The sequence below is a fragment of the Diprion similis genome, chromosome 10, assembly GCF_021155765.1.
Source record: "Diprion similis isolate iyDipSimi1 chromosome 10, iyDipSimi1.1, whole genome shotgun sequence".
Classification (NCBI taxonomy): Eukaryota; Metazoa; Arthropoda; class Insecta; order Hymenoptera; family Diprionidae; genus Diprion; species Diprion similis.
In genome coordinates, this window is record NC_060114.1 from 11,716,976 (window position 1) to 11,736,656 (window position 19,681).

The 19,681-nt window shown below is 35.2% G+C and overlaps 1 protein-coding gene across 3 annotated transcripts; it reads left to right on the forward strand.

The window, feature by feature from the left end:
* The first annotated feature begins 479 nt into the window (after positions 1-479).
* Positions 480-19,071, forward strand: LOC124411577 (ubiquitin-conjugating enzyme E2 R2). Of its 3 annotated transcripts, none has more exons than XM_046890779.1 (6): positions 480-1,016; positions 1,300-1,475; positions 11,817-11,903; positions 15,284-15,381; positions 15,792-15,926; positions 16,224-19,071. In XM_046890779.1, exons 2-6 carry the CDS (start codon positions 1,302-1,304, stop codon positions 16,444-16,446), a joined length of 717 nt encoding a protein of 238 aa, XP_046746735.1. In that variant the 5' UTR covers positions 480-1,016; positions 1,300-1,301; the 3' UTR covers positions 16,447-19,071. The 3 variants fall into 3 exon arrangements, with proteins under 3 accessions (XP_046746735.1, XP_046746736.1, XP_046746734.1); XM_046890780.1 differs by having other exon boundaries at positions 497-564; XM_046890778.1 differs by lacking the exon at positions 480-1,016 and having other exon boundaries at positions 1,228-1,475.
* Positions 19,072-19,681: the final 610 nt, after the last annotated feature.

Consider the following 19,681-nt stretch of genomic DNA (forward strand, 5'->3'; position numbering starts at 1 on the left):
GTTTATTTAACATAGAAATCATAGAGGAATAGAAAAAGTAAATTTGCTCGGACGGTAAGGGTAGGATTACTACATACCCATGAAAAATCGAGTCGGCATATCAGGCACTGCAATTTTATTTTTCCCGCCCCTCAACACCCCTTACCATCCGATCAAGTCTCCATTAAAACAGTCTTTGGGTGCGTTCCGAAACTAGCTAGCAGCGCAAAAAAATCCCTAGAACAGAGACAGAGCTAGTGACAAACTCGGCAGCGCAAAAGAGATAAAAGATCGTTGCCAGCACCGAGAGCTAATTTCGGAACGCACCTTGAGACATGTGGTTATTTTTCTAACGCAAAAAAAAACTGACAGTCACGCATCGCAATGCGCGGTTCTTAAGAGCTTCCACGAAGCTTGCACAGATGGCGGTAGTCTACCAATTCTGAGCAATGACGGATCCGAAGAAGGTGCGCACTGCGCATGCGCACTGATCGTGTAACGACAGCTAACCAGAGGAGCAGACGCCAGCTGTTCAACGGAGAAATCACATCGCGCATCACTGCTAGCTAGCTAGTCAGTATTGTTGTTCGTACAGTCGCGTCGTCGTCTATCCATCCTCCGAGTCCTTAACGATCTTCGTGCGTCGCATAATATTCATTGATAAAAAAGAGACGTTGTGATTTGGTGCACGGTCGTTCGTTTCTTGGTTTTAACTGGTTAATTACTTTGTTTCAAGTGATCACGCGTGCATGTGTGTGTTTGTTTGTGCATCAGTGTTGGGGGAAAATATATTCCCGTTGTTCATGCGTTGACGAAAAATACACAATATTGCGTATCGCAGAGAGATACATTTGGTAAAAAATATCCTCGCTCTGATGTGCAATAACCGAAATAGCCGATAAGCCGCAACGTTTCGACACCTAACTTTCCGATATCCCTGATCGAAAGAGAGGAAAAAAGGGAAGAAAAAACGCTGGCCATCGCGAGAGTCTTTACGGACCTGCTTGTGGCCTAGCAGCCGCGAAAAAAGGCGCAAGGTAAGCAGGGAAATACGGGAGAAAAAAATACTAATTTAGATAGTCTCAGATTCTGATCACGATCGCGACGAGGCAAAAAAAATCGTGGGAATTGAAACGGCAGTTTTGTCCTCTCGCGCGGTGATATCCCCGAGCGTTCACCGGACACTGATTGTGAATAGCATTAACGATAAACGTTAAAGGAAAAAAAATATATATATATCAGTAATAAAAAAAAAAAAAAAAAAAAGTGATTCCAGCAGAAGCAGAGAACTCGGCACATACACAAATCTCTGTTCCACAGGAATGGCGCAACCGACGAGTAGCGCGCTGAGGGCACTCGCTCTCGAGTACAAAAGCCTCCAAGAAGAGCCAGTCGAAGGATTTCGTGTGAAACTGGTCAACGAGGACAACATGTTCGAATGGGAAGTCGCGATCTTCGGACCACCGGACACTCTTTACCAAGGAGGCTATTTCAAGGTTAGTAGTCCGCATCTATGCGTCGTCGTCGAGTCAATACCACTCAACCGTTGCCTGGATAATTATGGCTTAAATTCGATTCGATGAAAGGGCATTAAAGTGTAACGGCGCGAAAATAAGCCGACTACACTTTCCCGTTCCCAGAAGGCATCGCTCGCTGAAAGCGACGTCGTAACATAATTCGAGGAATCCTTTCTCAACGTAATTAACAAGATAATCGTCACATTCGTGTACCGTATTACACGTATACGCATATATTAACGAGGCTGAAATTTGCCTCGTTATGAGCTCGTTTTTCCTTCCAATCTCGCGATGTCGGAGAATCTGTCCCGTAGCTTCGATTCAAAAATCGCAGTGTGGTGCAGTTTCTATTTTGCCACCTTTGTTGGTCCCGATTTATCCCTGCGCAGGTTCAGTGTTTCTCCGCGTCTGTCTGTCCGAAATATACTTAACATATATAGGTATGTATCAGCAATATGTTTATTTGCGTGTATAAACGTCGCGAGACTCCCGCCAGTTTTCAGGGTCGCGGTGTCTGTCTGCCACTTGAAAGACAAAACGGAAAACAATATTACTTTTTAATACGTGCCACACCGATGCGTATCGCGTCACGTGGGCGATCGCAAATTCAACGTCGTATGCTGGGAATGGAAACGACGACGACGACGATGACGATGACGACGTTGATGCTACTTGTTAAAAATAAGATAAGAGACGACACGCGCTACTGCGTGTGTTTTCTTCTTCTCCATTCTTCGGAGCAGCATCGCTTTGCCAACGGCTATACGTTGGTATTGCATACGTACCTACCTTCAGCGTAATAATAATCACATGTAGTCGATTTTCATGCGCGAAAGAAAGAGACGCGATATGTCGAACTAAGTAAATAAGTAAATAAAATATAAACAACGGTAACCGGGAACTCGTTTCGCAATGATAAATAAATTCGCCGTTTAAATAGTATAGGTTAGAACACCGATACCATCTTGGATTGAGAAGTACACGTGTGTTTGCAATATGCATACATATATATATATATATATATGTATATATATATATATACGAATACACGTATATTCATTGTATTTCGCTCGGTCGCGCAGAGAGACGCTTTGTTGTTGCAATACTCTGTTGTGTCGTGGTTGATTATATGCTGCCTTTGCCTTTGCAACGTTCTCGTTTTCCGATCGCGCAGCAATTCGATGCATTCAGTCCGCCTACAAGTTACAGAAAGACAATGCTAAACGGGCTCCCTTTTTTTGACGAGACTGAAGTTAGGAAGGTTAACGTAACGAAACATCTTCGAAAGAATCGTTACTCTGCAATATCTGAATGATTTTCAAGGAGTTGGCTTTTGAAAATATAAAGAGCTTTGTTTTTTTTTTGTCATGGTTTATTAAATTTCAAACGATCCTAAGAGTGCGAAGTAACGATTTCTCCTAAACATGCATCGTTACAATAACGTAACTAACTTCACTCTTATTCTTTTTTGTCTATGCCACATAATATATAAATATTATTAAAATGAATTCAAGTATCGATAGTTTCACATCGTTTTTGTTCAACCTCATTGGCAGCCATGTTTTTGGTCCATTCTGCTCCGGGTCGCCGATGTTATCATCTCGGTGTTTTATGTAGGCCGTGCCTTGTGGCTGGATGATTGGACACGAGCAGGCTATGAGCTATTAATAAGTTATAGGTAACGGCAATCCGTATATTATATCCGACTTCTACGAGAAACGCAGAAACGTCAGAGATTTTCACCTATCCTTATAGATGCCCCGCGGATTGTGGCTTGAGTTTGTTTTTTCGCTAATTATAAAGAGAAGGATAGAGAGAGGGAGGGTGAAAGCAACGCGAAACCTTACGGCTCTTACTTTCACCGTTTCTCGGGTAGACTCGGAGGGACGAAATTTATATCTCGTAAACCCTCTTTTTTTTTTTTCTTCCTTCCTCTATCTTCTTCTAGTTCATTCCTTACTTTCTTTCACTCGACTTTGAGAGCGACGCGAAAAGAAGAGAAACGAAAAACCGCGTTATACTGAAAGAAAAAACGGTCCATCGATTTACCGTAATCGTTACTGGCTGGCGGTAAAAAGAAGACCCGTTTCACGGATCTGGAAAGTATATATATATATATATATATATATATATATATGTATGTATCTTTTACGGTACCGAGGTCTAAGAGCCAAAATCAGAAAGTCATAGATTTACGTAAACCTGCTGAATGTAAACCGCGACGTAGTTTACCCGCGTTGAGAGAGAAAATTCGCACGCAACGATTGATCGATTCACAATTTAACCCTTTCGGTCACTCGTTAAAAAATTCAATATGGCGGGTACAATATGGCGGACGAAAATTTCAAGTTTAATCAAATCCTATCAAAAAACTTTATGCGCAAGGGTCTTAGTGGTCGCTGATTGGATTCGCAATACTGAATTATGAAAATTTGATTTCAAATTCGTAATCAGCGACCCCAAAAACCCCTGGACAAAGTTTTTTCTCCCGATTCAATCGAATTTCAAATTTTTGTCCGCCATATCGGATCCGTCAACTTGAATCTTTAAAATACTCGGAAAATCTTTTCACTTTCTCGGAAATGAATTGTTCCTGAAATTTTCACGATTTTTTTTCAATCAATTCGTTTCTAACAATAATAATTTACATTATATCGCAATAATTACTCTTGTTTACCAAATAAGTATATTTCATCGTGACGAAAATGTATAAAAACAAATGCAAAAATAGAAAACTCTGGTAAAATTAAAGAAATGCTCAAAAAACCAGGCTTCCTTCCTAATTCTTTCAAAATTTTTTTTAAATGAAATAAATCGGTTCGATTCCGAAGACTATTTTGTAAGAATTGACTAAAACAATTCTTCTCATCATATCATCACGACGTTGCTATCGTTAAATATTTAATTTCATTACACCATTTGATTTCCTTTTACAATACCTCTAATTTTATGTCCTAAGACTATTTTTCTACTGAATCAAATGAGCCAACTCAAATATAAAAGCGAACGAATTTGTTATATCTGTTACTATTTTTCATCGATTTCAAACTAAGCATCTAAGTTTTGTTTCGTAACTTCAGGCTTATCTATCTTCGTACTTTTGAAGAGTTCTTCTTAGCTCAAAAACAATAATTTGATGAATATCTAACGTACGACTATTTCGTAGTAAAATTAATTAACCAAAAAAAAAAAACAAACTGTAATCTATGATTCATATACTCGTGAGTATGAATCGAAGTTTAAATATAAGAATTATGATCGTGAGAGAGAAAATTAGGCGGCAACAATAAACTTCTGTGAATTTACGCTGCTACACTTTCTATCCTCTACTCGTTGGTACCGTTCCCGTTTCACCGGACTCGGTATAAATTCGAAAAGTATTGCAGAACACTGTTATATTCGGAAAGTTGTACCTATATGTATTATATATATATATATAATAGTAAGCAAACCCCGTGAGGTCTGTTGGAGTGGTTTAGAAAGCGTTCGATGGTGCGAAGCCGGATAATCATATAGATCTATCTATATATATATATGTACTTACCCATTTATTATACATACCTTGCACGTCTGTATAAATACACACTTTTGCGTGAGTTGCAATAACGTTCGAGCCGCGAGAGAAGACCGCAGACATCGAGATATTTATGGGGAATTAAAACAAACTCCATCATCTATTATCACACAACTTTCTTACTTTCCTGTCTCCGTCTTTTTCACCACCTACATCCGACGTAATTATTTTCTTTAAGTATTTCCGATTTCGTAGTTTAGCAGAAATATTTTGCGAGCCTAAAAAATTTCCGGTTATATATTTATGATGCACGTATATGATGATGATGATGTTACTTGTTTTATCAATTGTTCGTTTTATTCTTCGTCGTCGTCGAACGTATGTATGTACTTTGCAAGCAGGCAGACTTTGTATTATAATGAACGCATTTCCAACGGTTTTTACAATATTCATTTCACATTCATCAGCTAGCTGCTAGCCTACCACAATTTCCGGTTTTAACCTTAAGGATGCATTGGCTGTACATTCTCAACCAAAAGTCAGTCTCGACGACGATATTGAATACTTTGTGATAAGATAAAAAAACTCGGGCGGAATAAAGACGATGAGGTAATTAAATTTGAATGATAATAATGCCTAAAAGTTATCAATATATTATGTTTAATAAGTTTTCAGGGAATATTTTTTTTCATTATTTTTCTAAATACACATGAATTTTTAAAGAATTTTTTTGAAATTTCCAGTAATTTTCGAAAATTTATAAAGCTTTACGAATTCATTCGTTCAGTACCACGAAAACTTTTTAATTTCAATGTATAGCGTTTCCACGAAAACGTATAAAAAATTTACGTTTTTTTCCTCCATTTTTCAAAATTTTAAACTTTCGCAAGGAGGAAATTTGGAAAATATGAGAAAATAGAAAAGTTTAAAAATTGACGTGTATTCAAAAAAATTAACGAATTCATTTCACATGAAAGAAAAGAATAATTTATTGATAACTTTTAGGCATTATAATAAAATTATTATTCAAATTTAATTAATATTCTTATCGTCTTTATTCTGGTTCATTTTTGTTTTCAGATTTTTATCTCTTATCATAAAGTATTCAATATCGTCGACGAGACTGACTTTTGGTTGAGAATGCATACCCAAAACATCCTTAAAATAGTGATTTTTTTAGCCGTTAATCTGTTTGTTGTGCGTCGCGTTCTTTCTTCTTTTTCTACTTCTGTTTTCGTCGAGACTCGTTGAAAACACTTTGTATATACTATATATACTATATATACTATATATATTCACGTTATCAACACTTTATCTCTACCTTCTAATTCAATATTCCGGCATGTGTTCTATAAAAACACACGGAACATTGTTGATCATGATATCGTAGATCCTGCATCATCGTTGCATTTTATATCTGTTGTTACTATTGCATTTTATGCCCATGGAAACCTTGCGTTTATTAATTATGGTATTGAACCGCGTCGAATATTCAGATCGGAATATTTTATCGTAGATATATCGCACGTGTAATTCGAATTCGAGCGTATCTGAATGAAATTCGACAGAAGTAAGGTCGACGAATAAATAATGTCGTCGAATTTATTATACACATACATTATTGCGGCCTTCCTTCTATCAAAATCACTACTACAAGCAGTTTTTCTTCCTTCTTTTTTTAACCGTATTTATACACACAGATCAGCCTTCGGTATTGTACTGTAGATTGTTATAATCACGAACTCGGTGAACGCTTAGTTTAAATTTAAACCTTTGGGCCAATCCTTTAGCGGAATAATAAACAAATAAAAAGAAAGGAAACTACATTCTATAATCAATGAATTGTTCAGCTTAGCACATCACAAAATCTGAAATCTGCGGACTTTTACTCTATCAAAAACTTTACTTTTCGAAACTTTGCTGTATCGTAACTTGAATTTTCGGAACTTTGATCCGTCGACATTCCGATCATTCGAAACTTTGTTGTCTCGTCAAAGTTTGATTCCTTGACTTCAAGTTTCGCCACCAAATCACTCGGAATTTGGCGCTTTCGAAACTTTTCAAATTCGGAACTTCAACCCCCACAAGTTATAACATTTGATGATTCACATGTCGTTGATGCCAATTACTATGGCATGTCTATATTTACGGAAAGAAAATTTCATTTTTCATTTTTTACTCTCAAATACGCAACATTCTATGCACTTTGGGGAAATATACAAAAAATATCATCCGATACTCTACAGGACTTGCAGGTATTACGATAAGCAAGTGTGTCGGAGTGACGAGAAAGTAGGCTATTCCTAGTGGGGGAGTCCCGAAGGATATTTGGGCCAGGGCCAACCCGCGATCAATACACACTCACTGCATTTACACACAGACACGCGTCTGCCTATGTATAGATAAATCACTTGTATGTACATAAATCTATACACTTCAAATCAAATCAACTCCTCTGACGATGAATGACATTTCATTAAAATATACATACATTTGTTATATAATAATCATTGAAAATGAGAACAAAGTAAAGGATTATAAAATTTTGCACAGCTTTGGCGAAAACAATATTTTGTATTAACCACTTACTAGTTAACGGCGATTTGCTCTTTTATATATATATTTATATACACACGCACACACACACATATATATGGTGTATGTATGGACAAGGTTACCGCTGGGAAGTCGCGTTATTGGCGATCGCCTCGCGGATTATCCTCGAGATCATTTCGCTGTTGTTGCTACTTGAAAGCTCCATTCCCGCGACATGAATTATTATTATTATCATTATCAATACGTAGGTATGATGTATGTTTATTATATATATATATATATATATATTGTACAGCGGTGGACAATTTTATATTTCGTGCATGTACGCGTCTAGATTATAAACGTATGATAGGTAAACTGTAATTTATAAGTGTGTGTATATAAATTTATATATGTACAATTTATGTCATGTATATCTATAGGATATTGTGTATATGTTTAACGATCGAAACTTATCATGGCCGTACGTGAACAACTCTAAAGAGGAGGTATTACTTTTAGTGTTACACTCATGTTTTAATATATATTTTCCCACACTCTAAATATATATTTGATTTTAAAATATTTTTTTCTCTTCTAATTCTCGATTGAAAAAGTTTCATTAATTATTAATATTATACATCGATATTCAGTTATCGTGGTTAGTATATTATAATAATCACGATACGAAGTTTTTTTTTTTTTTTTTTTTTTTTTTTTTTTGGAGCAAGAGAAATACAAAAAATTAAAGTCCAGAAAACGTGGAGAAAAAATCAGGGCATGATTTTCTCTGTCTAAAAAGCTCTTTACCTCGACATTGAATAATCAGACGGTATGTATTATGCATTTGAAGCGGATGCAATCACGCGGATATACGTGTATCATATTGCGTGTAGAAATGGAGAGAAGAAATTATTCATGTTCGATGTTAGAAATCTATTGCTACGTTATATCACGTCGGGTATGTATCGATATATTTCAAATAGCGGTGAAGTGGCAGAAAATAACGCCGAGTTAAACGAACCACAATGATTTCAGCGAATCGATTTACCGAACGAACTTTAACCTTAAAACCATCAAGATAATGCGTACGGTATATATATATATATATATAACGAAATATTAGGTCTCGTCTCGCCGACATAAGAAATTATATATATATATATATATATATATACATATATATTGTATATACAATATTTCTAAAACATACATACATACATAGTAATAATAAAAAATGAATTTTTTGAAAGTTTAAATATTATTGGGATTATTAAGAAATGTTGTATATAATTGATTATATTTAGTGTGATTATAGTTGTCAATTGTACAATTCTTAGCTGTTTCAACATTGAATCTGTTCATTTAATTTACTACGGTTTTTTAGTCAAGTAAAATCATAATATCAATTCATTCTTGCGCCAACATCAAATTACAGCAATCGTTACGAGGTAATATAGTACAAGTGACCACAATAAAATTGAAAAAAAAAAAAAAAAAAAAAAAAAAAGAAACGTATAAGTAGCACAGGCCAGGATTTTCTGTTTACCGTTAAAAAATTGATTTTCATTTTGTATCCGGAATTGTATTTTTCGATTATGGGGTAAAAAACGAAAATAGTGTCAGGACTTCCCTCGATGTAATTAAGCAGAATATATGTAGTCGTATTTTGCAAATTAAAGTTGGTAATAGTAAAGTTATCGTGACGATTCATCCTATAACGAATAAACCGTTATTTTCAAGTTATTTTCAAGCTTAAAGTATACTCCGTAAATTCAGCTAAACTAACTTTCGAACATGATATTGTTTAATTTTTAATCATTCGTGTGAAACGAAGCAATACTATGTGTTTTTAATCTAAATTCTTATATCGAAGGTATACAATTTCCGGTGCTTTTCGTCATAAAAGCAATCCAACATTACCTGAGTTTTATGGAGAAGGATCAGAGAATTCTGCATTTTTTTTTTACGAGAGAAAAAATTTTATCTGAGCAAAACTGTCGCCACCCTGTTTTGTCTACGTTAACGTCGTTATCCTAACTCCAACCTTGCGAATTACTCCTACTTTTTATCTAATAAAATAAAGAAAAAACAATAATAAAAAAACGCGCCTTTGTACGGTGATATTTCGACGATGCGGCCTTACGTCGAGCTGGCTTCCATCCCAAATGTCCGGTGACATTGGCGCGTATATGCACGAAGCTGACATTAGACGACCGTGCATTGCAGGCCGATGTATAAAAAGGCGACTCTGACCTATAAGAATGCCGTATACATGCGGTATCAGCCGAACATCTTTTACCAGCGAGCCTCGTCTAACCCACAACATATATATATATATATATATATATATACATGATAGAGCTATACCGTGTGTCCATGAGCAAAATGCGCACCTTATGCGCGTGAGTCACATCGTTCGAATCTTATTGGCTGACAGTTACCGCCTGATTAAGCAGCCCACGCAATACCAATCACGACTGTCAGTAAATGTCCCTAGAAACCCACAGCTAAGGGTGGGCTCCTAGGGATATTTTCTAACAGTTACCGCCAATTGAGCAGCCGATGCAATACCAATCACGACTGTCTGAAAATTTCCCTAGGAGCCCACAGTTAAGGGTGGGTTTCTAGGGACATTTTTTGGTTACTCAATCAGACGATAACTGTCGGCCAATAAGATTCGAACAACTTGGCGCACGCGTATAAGATGCGCACTTTCCTCATGGACACACGGTATGTATACGTAACCTGGCTATGCAATACACAGGGTATATATATTATAATGCGGCAGTGGCAGCAGCAGCGGCTAATCGATTGGTCGGAAATGGTCCTTGGCCCGTTCGCCGATACGAAGTTATATGAAGGCAACTGTAATACTTATGCATAGGTATACCTATCTACATACATACATATTAATTGTCATATATGTATATGCCTAATCGCAATCGTCAACTCGAATTTTCATATTCAACTTCTTTTTAAATCATAGGCTTTGAAATACTGTAGGTACTATTACGTCAATGTGCTGCTGATGCCCACTTGTTACACGCGTCCATTATATAGAAATAACCTTATCATTACTGCGCATGACTTTTATTCGTCGTGATGATTTCCGCAATCGTATGAACAGCTGTTGTCATCATGTTTTATATACTCTTTAAATCATCGTATCGAATCTCGCCAAACTTGGTGTGTATTGATTATGTGATACATGCGTATCCAATGATTTTTCGAGGAAACACATCACGAAATGAAAAAGATGAAAAATTGAAACACGGGTAGCTGAACATGTAAAGATAAGTCAGGGTGTCTGTTTTATATAGTATAAAACTCAACGTCTCTCCGTATGTTCGCTTCCAACTAATTCAGAACTTATACTGAACCAATTTTGATTCTTTTTTTTTCTGTTGATAGCTACAACGTCTGGCTAGGATTTAAGCTTTATTTCGTTACAGCCAGATTAATAGTTTTCGAGATGTAACGATATTTGTAAGCCAAGTCTTAACGTATACAAAGATATCTTGGCCCACAAGCACCCTCGAATTACAAAAATTTATGAGGCTGAAGTAAGTAACATTAGCGCAACGAAATATCAGCGATAAAAATCATTATTCCACAATGTTACACTGATTTTCAAGTAGTTAGCTTTGCAAAATATTAGTTTATTTTATCTATCGTGGTTTACTAAGCTTCAGACATTTCTAAAGGTGCGAAATAACGGCTTTTCCTAAACGTGCATCGTTATAATAAAACGTTACTAACTTCAGCCTTGTAAAAACTTAACTGACACACTTTTAAATTTTCATCTTTTTCCAACCATCAATTTGTTTTGCGATAGAACTTCCTTAAGTTGCAAACGTCTCGCGCCGCTGCTGCGTGACCGTTAAATTCAAAAATAGCACCGATTCCCATCCCGACGACGACAACGACGAAGTTCGTAGCACGTGGGCTGCTGGTTGCCATCCGTTTCAGGCTAAATCACTGGCTAATTTTGTATCTGGATGTCAACGACGCGCGACTCATACATATGCATGTATGGTGTGCACATATATGTATATATTATATAATAATTGCTCTGCACTCTTTATTGCCGATTTATTAAACTATCCTTTAATCGGATCCCCTTTTCACGATGAATTCCCATCATAATTGTTTTGCTGTAGGGTTCATAATTATCGTAATTCATTCCTTCACACGGATATGAGACAATTTTGCTTCTTACGTTATTGACTAATGATTTAATGTTTGTATTTTTCATTGTCACGTTTCAGGCACACATGAAATTTCCACCTGATTATCCATACAGTCCACCGAGCATTCGATTCATGACGAAGGTCTGGCATCCAAATGTATACGAGGTAAGAGAAACTTTTCATATTCAACAATTTTCCCGTAAATTAGTCATTCCATATATATGTATATATATTAGGGTAGCCCTTAATATTGGTAAAAAAAAAAAAAAAAACATAATTCTCAATATTAAAATTAAGAGCGGATTTCACGTTTAAAAATCATTTTTTTAGTACTTCGAGTCAATTTAAGGGGTGAGAGAAAAAATTGTTAATTTTTTTTTTTTTTTTTTTAACAATATTAAGGGCCACTGATGATTTCTGACGTTCTATTTTTTCTATTTCTGATCGATCTGTCGCATAATTCGTTAAACCTTCTCCCAATGTATATATCTAAATATTATATGTATATTATATATATATATATATAACATATTTATAATCCTGATAATAAGCAAGCAGTAATCTATGCTGTTAGCGCACGTGACGTATTAATCTCTGATACGAAACGTGAACGGATATTGATACCGTGAATAATGACAATAACAATAATAATAACAACAGTAATTGGTGGAAAGTGCGAAACGTGTCGGCCTCTGCACGGGGCTCAAATCTCCCACATTGTCTACAATTGGCGATCAGAGTTTCTTTCTTATGCCAACACGAAACCGTGAACGTGACGTCGGTTACACGCGTCACGTGGCGATGCTGTTTTCTGTATGTACTTTTAACAGGCTTCTTTAATCGGGAGTCACTGATTTGAAAGCTCTGGTTATTTTTTCTCTTATACCCTTATAGAGATTCACCAAAATTCATGTTTTAGCAAGGAAAATATTCGCCATTACCGTAGAATTATATTCATATACGAGTTCAAATCTCATCTCCTTACAGAGGATGGAGAAGAATATTTTTTTTTTTCTTTTTCTTTTTATATGGAATATTAAATATGTTTCCTTTTATACCCTTCACAAAGAATTTCACGCGTATCGCGTGTTACGAATTCAGTATTATTGTACATAAGGAAAATCCAATAGAAGAATTATAATTGTTCTTCTGATCACATTTTGTTGAATAAAAAAAAAAAAAAAAAATAAAGTGTCCGCCAATTTTGTGAAGTGAGCAAATCATTTCTCTCTCTCTCTCTCTCTATCTCTCTCTCTCTCCCCCCTCTTTTTTGCGCTCATCGCCCTCGACGAAGAAATAGGATTAGGTATAGAACGTATTAGGCAATTACGCTGAGGCCAGCCACGTACCTACAATAATAACCCAGGTCATCAACCAGCCAGCGAGCCCATCATCCCATTCCATCCTACAAATCCGATTCCTCCGTATTCTTTTTCCATTCTTGTCATTCCTTTATTTACAGCTTTTAACTCCTTTATCTTCGCCATTTTTCTCCGTGGAAATTTTTGTCCGCGTGCAGTAGCAGCATGAGCAGTCCTCTTTTTTTCTTCCACGATGCAGGCTGCCTTGCTACTGCTGTTCCTCACTTTCGGGACTGACGACGACGACGACGACGACGACAACGACGATGACGAGAAACGGACGAGGACGAGGTGGTTCTTCGTTCAAACATATATTATACTCATCCGAGAGGGCAACGGCCCCTCCAGTGCCGTACATACTATTACGAGGGTCGAAAACAAACTGCCTCTCAGTGGAGACCGACCTTCATTGCAGGGTCAATCGCGTTTCGTGTGTCGTTTACTCGTAGTAATGAAAAGAGAACCGAACAAAAAATTTACGATTGTTAATATATTGTTTTGATCCTAGGGAAAAACCAAGGCGAAATTCCCTCCTTTCTCACCTTGTTTTTTTTTTTTTTTTTTTTTCACTTCATGGCTCATGACTGTTTAAAGAATAGTCTTTTTTTTCTTTTGTTAAATACTTTTATTTACTTCACAAAATGGTGATTCGCTGTGGAGATTGGATTTTTCTTTGAATAGGAATCGATCGATCGATTGGGGGGTTTTAGAAGAGGTACATGCACCTCCATTTTCCTTGAATAATCATGATTTAAGTGTATATTATTTTGTGTGCCTACGTTTCTCGAGAATTGAATCATTTGAACCGTCGGTTATGATTCATATTCTTGGAGTAAGAATAAGGAGCAAAATTATTTACCTCAAGTTCCGAACGTTCATTTGAACGAAAATTTGAAACGTTAACCCTATTGTTAGATCGTTAAAAAAAATCCTGACAAAATTGCAACCTGATTGAATTATCTAATCGCGATCTCTCGTAATTGAAGTTCCAAGCGGTTGAAATTCTTTTTTCATAATAACGTGCATGCAACAGATGAGGAAAAGTAGAGAATATTTCGAATTTACGACGGGAAGAACGCTACTTTCAAAATAACAGTGTAGAGACTTTATTACACGTATATGTATATGCGGATCAATTATCCAAGTAATGTAAGAATTGAAGTGAAATAAAACGAGGCTTGATAATTTATCCAAAAATAATTGAATTTCACATTTTACATACGGTAAAAAAAAAACTGTACTTTATACGTTATGTACGCATCGTGTAACGAACGCATAAAGGTCTTTGTGATTTCCTCATCATTTGGCCTCCATCCAGAATGACGATGACGTTCTACTTATTTGATCATCCGCGTACGCATGCGGTGTCTGGAAGCCTCGCTCCCTTTCGCATTGCTCTCCCACGAACAAAGGAATTTAATCGTTTATTTTTTCCCAACCATTTCCAAACAAAGTTGTCATTCGTAAAAATGTTCCCTGAAAAAAGAAAAGTAACCAGACGTAGAGGTATGAGTAACATTATAATTAAAAATGGAATTTTCAGGGTAAAAGAAAAGTGGAAAGTAGCGACTTATAGTTTACATACGCAAAGACCAAATTATCTTGGGATACTCAGCTTTATAATAAGATGATAAACTGCAGATAATGATATATGTGGGGTGAGAAGAGAGAAAAACGAGTATAGCGAGAAAAAATAAATTAGCAACATTTCGTTTGATCGATGTTTGAAATAAATAAATCAAACAACAACCACGGACTTTTTTTTAAGGTCATTTAGCAGTTTCAGGAATATCTGAGATGCAGTAAATTATAATAAGAAAAATTTTATACGTATTTGTAAAACTCGACTAATCCAAAGTCACTATAAAGATACAAAATAGTGATTTTTCCCCTCTATGTTTCTTTACGTCAACGTTATTAACTTCAGACTCTTAGATTTCATCAGGCTGAAGTTAGTAACGTTATCATAACGAAACATCGAGGAAAAATGATTATTTTCTTAATTTTACAACGACTTTTAAGAAAATAATATTTCGAAACGTGAGTGTGTTTTGTTTTATTACAGTCTACCGAATATTCAAAAATTCCAAAATGGCGAAATAACGGTTTTTCCTCAGTTTTAATCGTCGCCATAACGTCACTAACTTCACTATTATTAATGTTTACCATTTTATACCTTTGCAGAACGGAGATTTGTGCATATCGATTCTACACCCGCCAGTCGACGATCCACAGAGCGGAGAACTGCCCTGCGAAAGGTGGAACCCGACGCAAAATGTCAGGTGGGCTTTGCACCGGGGAATTCCTTTATTCTCTTACACACTTCTCTCTCATACTCTACTTGCCTATACATATACGTTTTAGTGCCCCGCGCATAGTTCAGCTTTTATGTAAGGTATTGCATAGCCCTGTTATACCTACCTACCTACCTAACCTGCAGGTCTCCCAGGGCCTAGAAGAACTAGACGACGACCTACCTTTTTGTAATTTTTTTTATTTAATTTCTTTTTACTTCATATTTTTACACAACCATTCGTATCATGCCTGTATGTGTACTGAAATGTGAGAATCGAGTCGGGCAAATGTGACGAAGTATGGTAATGACACACAATTTCGACGTAACAATGTAACGTTTACACTGGTCTTATTGTTTGTATGCAATTTTTAAGTATCCTTTCTCTTCACGATACAGGACGATCCTCCTCTCGGTGATTTCACTACTGAACGAACCCAACACGTACAGCCCAGCAAACGTCGACGCTTCGGTGATGTACAGACGTTGGCGCGACTCCAAAGGGAAAGACAAAGAATATGAAAATATAATCAGGTAAGCGGTACGCCGAGTCATCTGCAGATGATGCGGTAAATTGATTTAAATCATGATCGTATTTTAATACTATACGATTATAAATTGATTTACAAAATTTCAAAGAAACTAAAACTTGTATGTACGATGTCTTGACGTTTTATGTAACCGAAAAGCCTGTAATATATTCACATGTATATATATATATTTGTTATGAAACAATTTATCTATTCATTGATGATATGAATTTCCTCTTGTATATTATCTTTTTTCGTATCTTACATGTTCGTTTTGTTTCCATTCTTGGTATTCTTGTAGGAAACAAGCCCAGGCGGCGAAAACAGAGGCTGAAAAAGAGGGTATAGTGGTGCCGTTGACGCTCGAGGACTATTGCATCAAGACGCGAGCACGACCGGCAGAACAGCAGCTTGACATGACAGATTTTTATGATGACGAATACGAGCTAGACGACGACGAGGACGATCAGCTGAGTGCGAGCGATTATGAGGACGGTGACGACAGCGGAAACGGAGAGTCGTGATCCATCTCATGAAGACTAAGAATCACAATAACAATAATAATGATAATGAAACGAATAATAACAATAATGATAATAATAACAAGCAGAAAAAGGAGAAGACGAAGACGAAGTAGAAGAATCTGAAGACGAGTCCAAACACCAATTATATAAAAATTATAAATAATGATTATGATGAAGTTGTAAAAGAAAATGGAAAAAAAAAATCAACCACATACAAACACACACACAAAACAAAATTTGAAAAAATAATATATGTCGTAATAATTAACGGATAAAAACAAAACGCTGGTCAAAAATAGGTTTCATTCTCTGTTGGAAATGGGTGTAGATTATCTATGTGCTATGTACTGCGGTGATTATTATTGTTATTATAAAAGCGAACGCTGTCGAGTATTATATCGCTCAAACATCAAAATTTATTTCAATTTCAATCGATCGCGGGTTACGAAATTCATCTTTCAGTCTCGGTTGTTTTTTTTTTTTTTTTGTTTTTTTTTTAATTTCCTGCTATCCTACCGTTTCTGTCGTTCGAAAAATTATAAAATACGTGATGGTAAAACAGGTCGTCTTACGTATCATTAATCGTTATTATAAAAACAAGTAAGAATGAAGTACTTGCTTCGGATAAAGCATGTATAATAAAATTTAAGATATGATTTTCCGTCAATGTAAAAATTATGCGCGCTGCGGATAAAGCGGTAATCTCGAGAGAATATCCATGATCTCGGTACATAGATTTCATTGATTATAACGATAGAGTGACGTGTCAATGAATAATGAATTAATTGATTACCTAATCGAATATAAACACACACACACACACATACACATATATATAACACCTATCGACCTTAACATTTCATTTTTATATCCTGTCGTAAACTAGAATTCGTTTCATTTTTTTTTTCATACCGTTGGTTTTTTTCTTATCATTTTCTCTCCTTTTTTTTCTATTTTTCTTCTGATAGATAAATCTAGAAATGTACGTCAAGCAAGGCTGTGTAGATCGTTTAATGAATAATAAAATAAGTGAATATATTTAACAGAAAAAGGGAGAAAAAAAATAAATAAAAATGGATGTAGGGTCGCTAGGTGGTGGCTTGAACCGCGTTGATATAAAGATATATACAATACAAAATATACTTTTTTTAAATACGCATAAATAAAAATTATAACGTTCGTGATTCGAATATCGCGATCTATAATATGTATGTATATGTATCTCTATAGTAAGTTGTGCGTCGGTTTGATGCGTTGTGAGAATAAAACGTGAAAAATGTAAAAAAAAAAAAAGGCACCTACGCTTGTGATGCGACAAAGCACGTTTCGGTATATCTTTGACGTACATATATATATAGTTATGGTAAATACATTATACATACATCGTAAAAGAACTTGATGCTAAATTTGAAAGATATACATACAGTGTTAAGAAATGTAAAACATACCTACCCTAGAGATAAATAATGTGGTGAATATCTCGTATAATTCGTTGTATAATATCGATTGCGTTTGTGGCTCGGACGTACGGATTTTTATTTGACGATGAAAAGAAAGAAAAAAAAAATTAACAAGGAAGGATCAATAATTATTAATAACAGAAAGATGTTGAATGGAAAACTAGACAATCGACAAATATATACGCATATATATTGTTCTTTTCTTAAAATAAACTAGTCATGTCTAGAGTGTTGTACGATTTTAATATCGAATATATACTCTAATTTGTTTCTTTGAGAATTTTTTTCATAAACAACACGTGGCTAAAAGCTGTCATACTATACATCAATGGAACTTTGAATTTATCACCTTCTCTTATTTCTGCGTGGTTATTTATCGATTTTATTTCCATCATTTTTCTCGCTTCCTTAATGTCGATCTACGACGTCGTTCTTAATTATCTGATAGATAAAACAATCCAATCTACCTTAACACGTTTCTCCATGGAACATTTACCACAATCCTGACAAAGATAACAATAATCATAACAATAAGAGTTGTGATATCATTACTATATGCGTCTAGTTTTCCTTTGAACGACTTCTCGCTATGTAGGTATGCTAAAACGGTTATCAACCGTCTGAAATACCATTTATAGTGTATACACATACGGATATGTACAATATAGTTTTTTTTTAGCTCTTCTCATTTTTCTAACAACCTAATTTATTACGTCGTTTTCTTTTTCTTAGATTTTATTTTCCTCTTCACTATCATGTATCAAAAGACGACGAAGAAAACGAAAAAAAAATGTTGGCTCTTACTAACAAAACCTGCGTGCAAATTATTGTTATTATTATTGTTGTTTGTAATATTATTGTCATTACTGTCATCGTCAACATTGTTATTATTTTCTAGTCGGTTGAAAACCTAAAGAAACCAACTAGAACGAATTTGGTAAAAAAAAAAATAGTTTAATACTCTGTGCTTAGCCATCGATATAAGGTGTCTTGTTTGCACAATTGCTTACGATAAAAGCTTGGCGATAAAAGTATAATTTACGATAAAAAATTAAAATACTGTATATGCCTGTATAAATAATTGCGTGCATACATAGTTTATGCGTAAATCATGCGTACGCGCGAGCCAAAGTAATCAAATGCGCGTTTTTATTTGTAATGAGAAGAAGAAGAAAAAGAAGAAAGAGAAGAAGCAGAAAAGAAGAAAATTTTTTTAGCGGATACTTTAATGTGAAACAATAGGTCCACATTCAATTTTAGTTTGGATGTAGTTATAACGAGTATAAGGATTTAGGTAACGATGATAATTTCGCGAAACGATTCTAACGAAAATGAAAATAAAGAGGGGTAAGAAAATGGTTGTAACCACTTAAAAAAAAAAAAATGAAGAAAGAAAAAAACAACATAGTGAAAATAGTATAGGATATTGAATTGAATTAATATTATGATATGTATGAAATATAAACGTCAACGATTTAATTTATTTCGTCATTTTTTTGACTTAATTTTAAACAAAACGGAAAATAAAAAATAAAACATTTCAGTTCCACACAGCAAAAGTTGTTCTTTTCGTCGCTGTTCAAACGTATTTTTATAAGAAATAACTATTGTACAGAAGAATACGTCGAATGGGTTTGCACATTGTGAGACAGTAAAAATAAATTCAAAATAAAATATATAAACACAGACAAATGTGGAATATGAATTTAAATTCATGTGATAATTAACGAAAGTATAATAAATGGAATTTATAAAAAATTTTGAACAGCGATAAA

Coding starts and splice junctions, on each gene's coding strand:
- LOC124411577 (XM_046890779.1), top strand. CDS start 1,302: ATGGCGCAACCGACGAGTAGCGCGCTGAGGGCACTCGCTCTCGAGTAC. Junction 1,476..11,816: donor ACCAAGGAGGCTATTTCAAG/GTTAGTAGTCCG, acceptor GTCACGTTTCAG/GCACACATGAAATTTCCACC. Junction 15,382..15,791: donor AACCCGACGCAAAATGTCAG/GTGGGCTTTGCA, acceptor TTCACGATACAG/GACGATCCTCCTCTCGGTGA.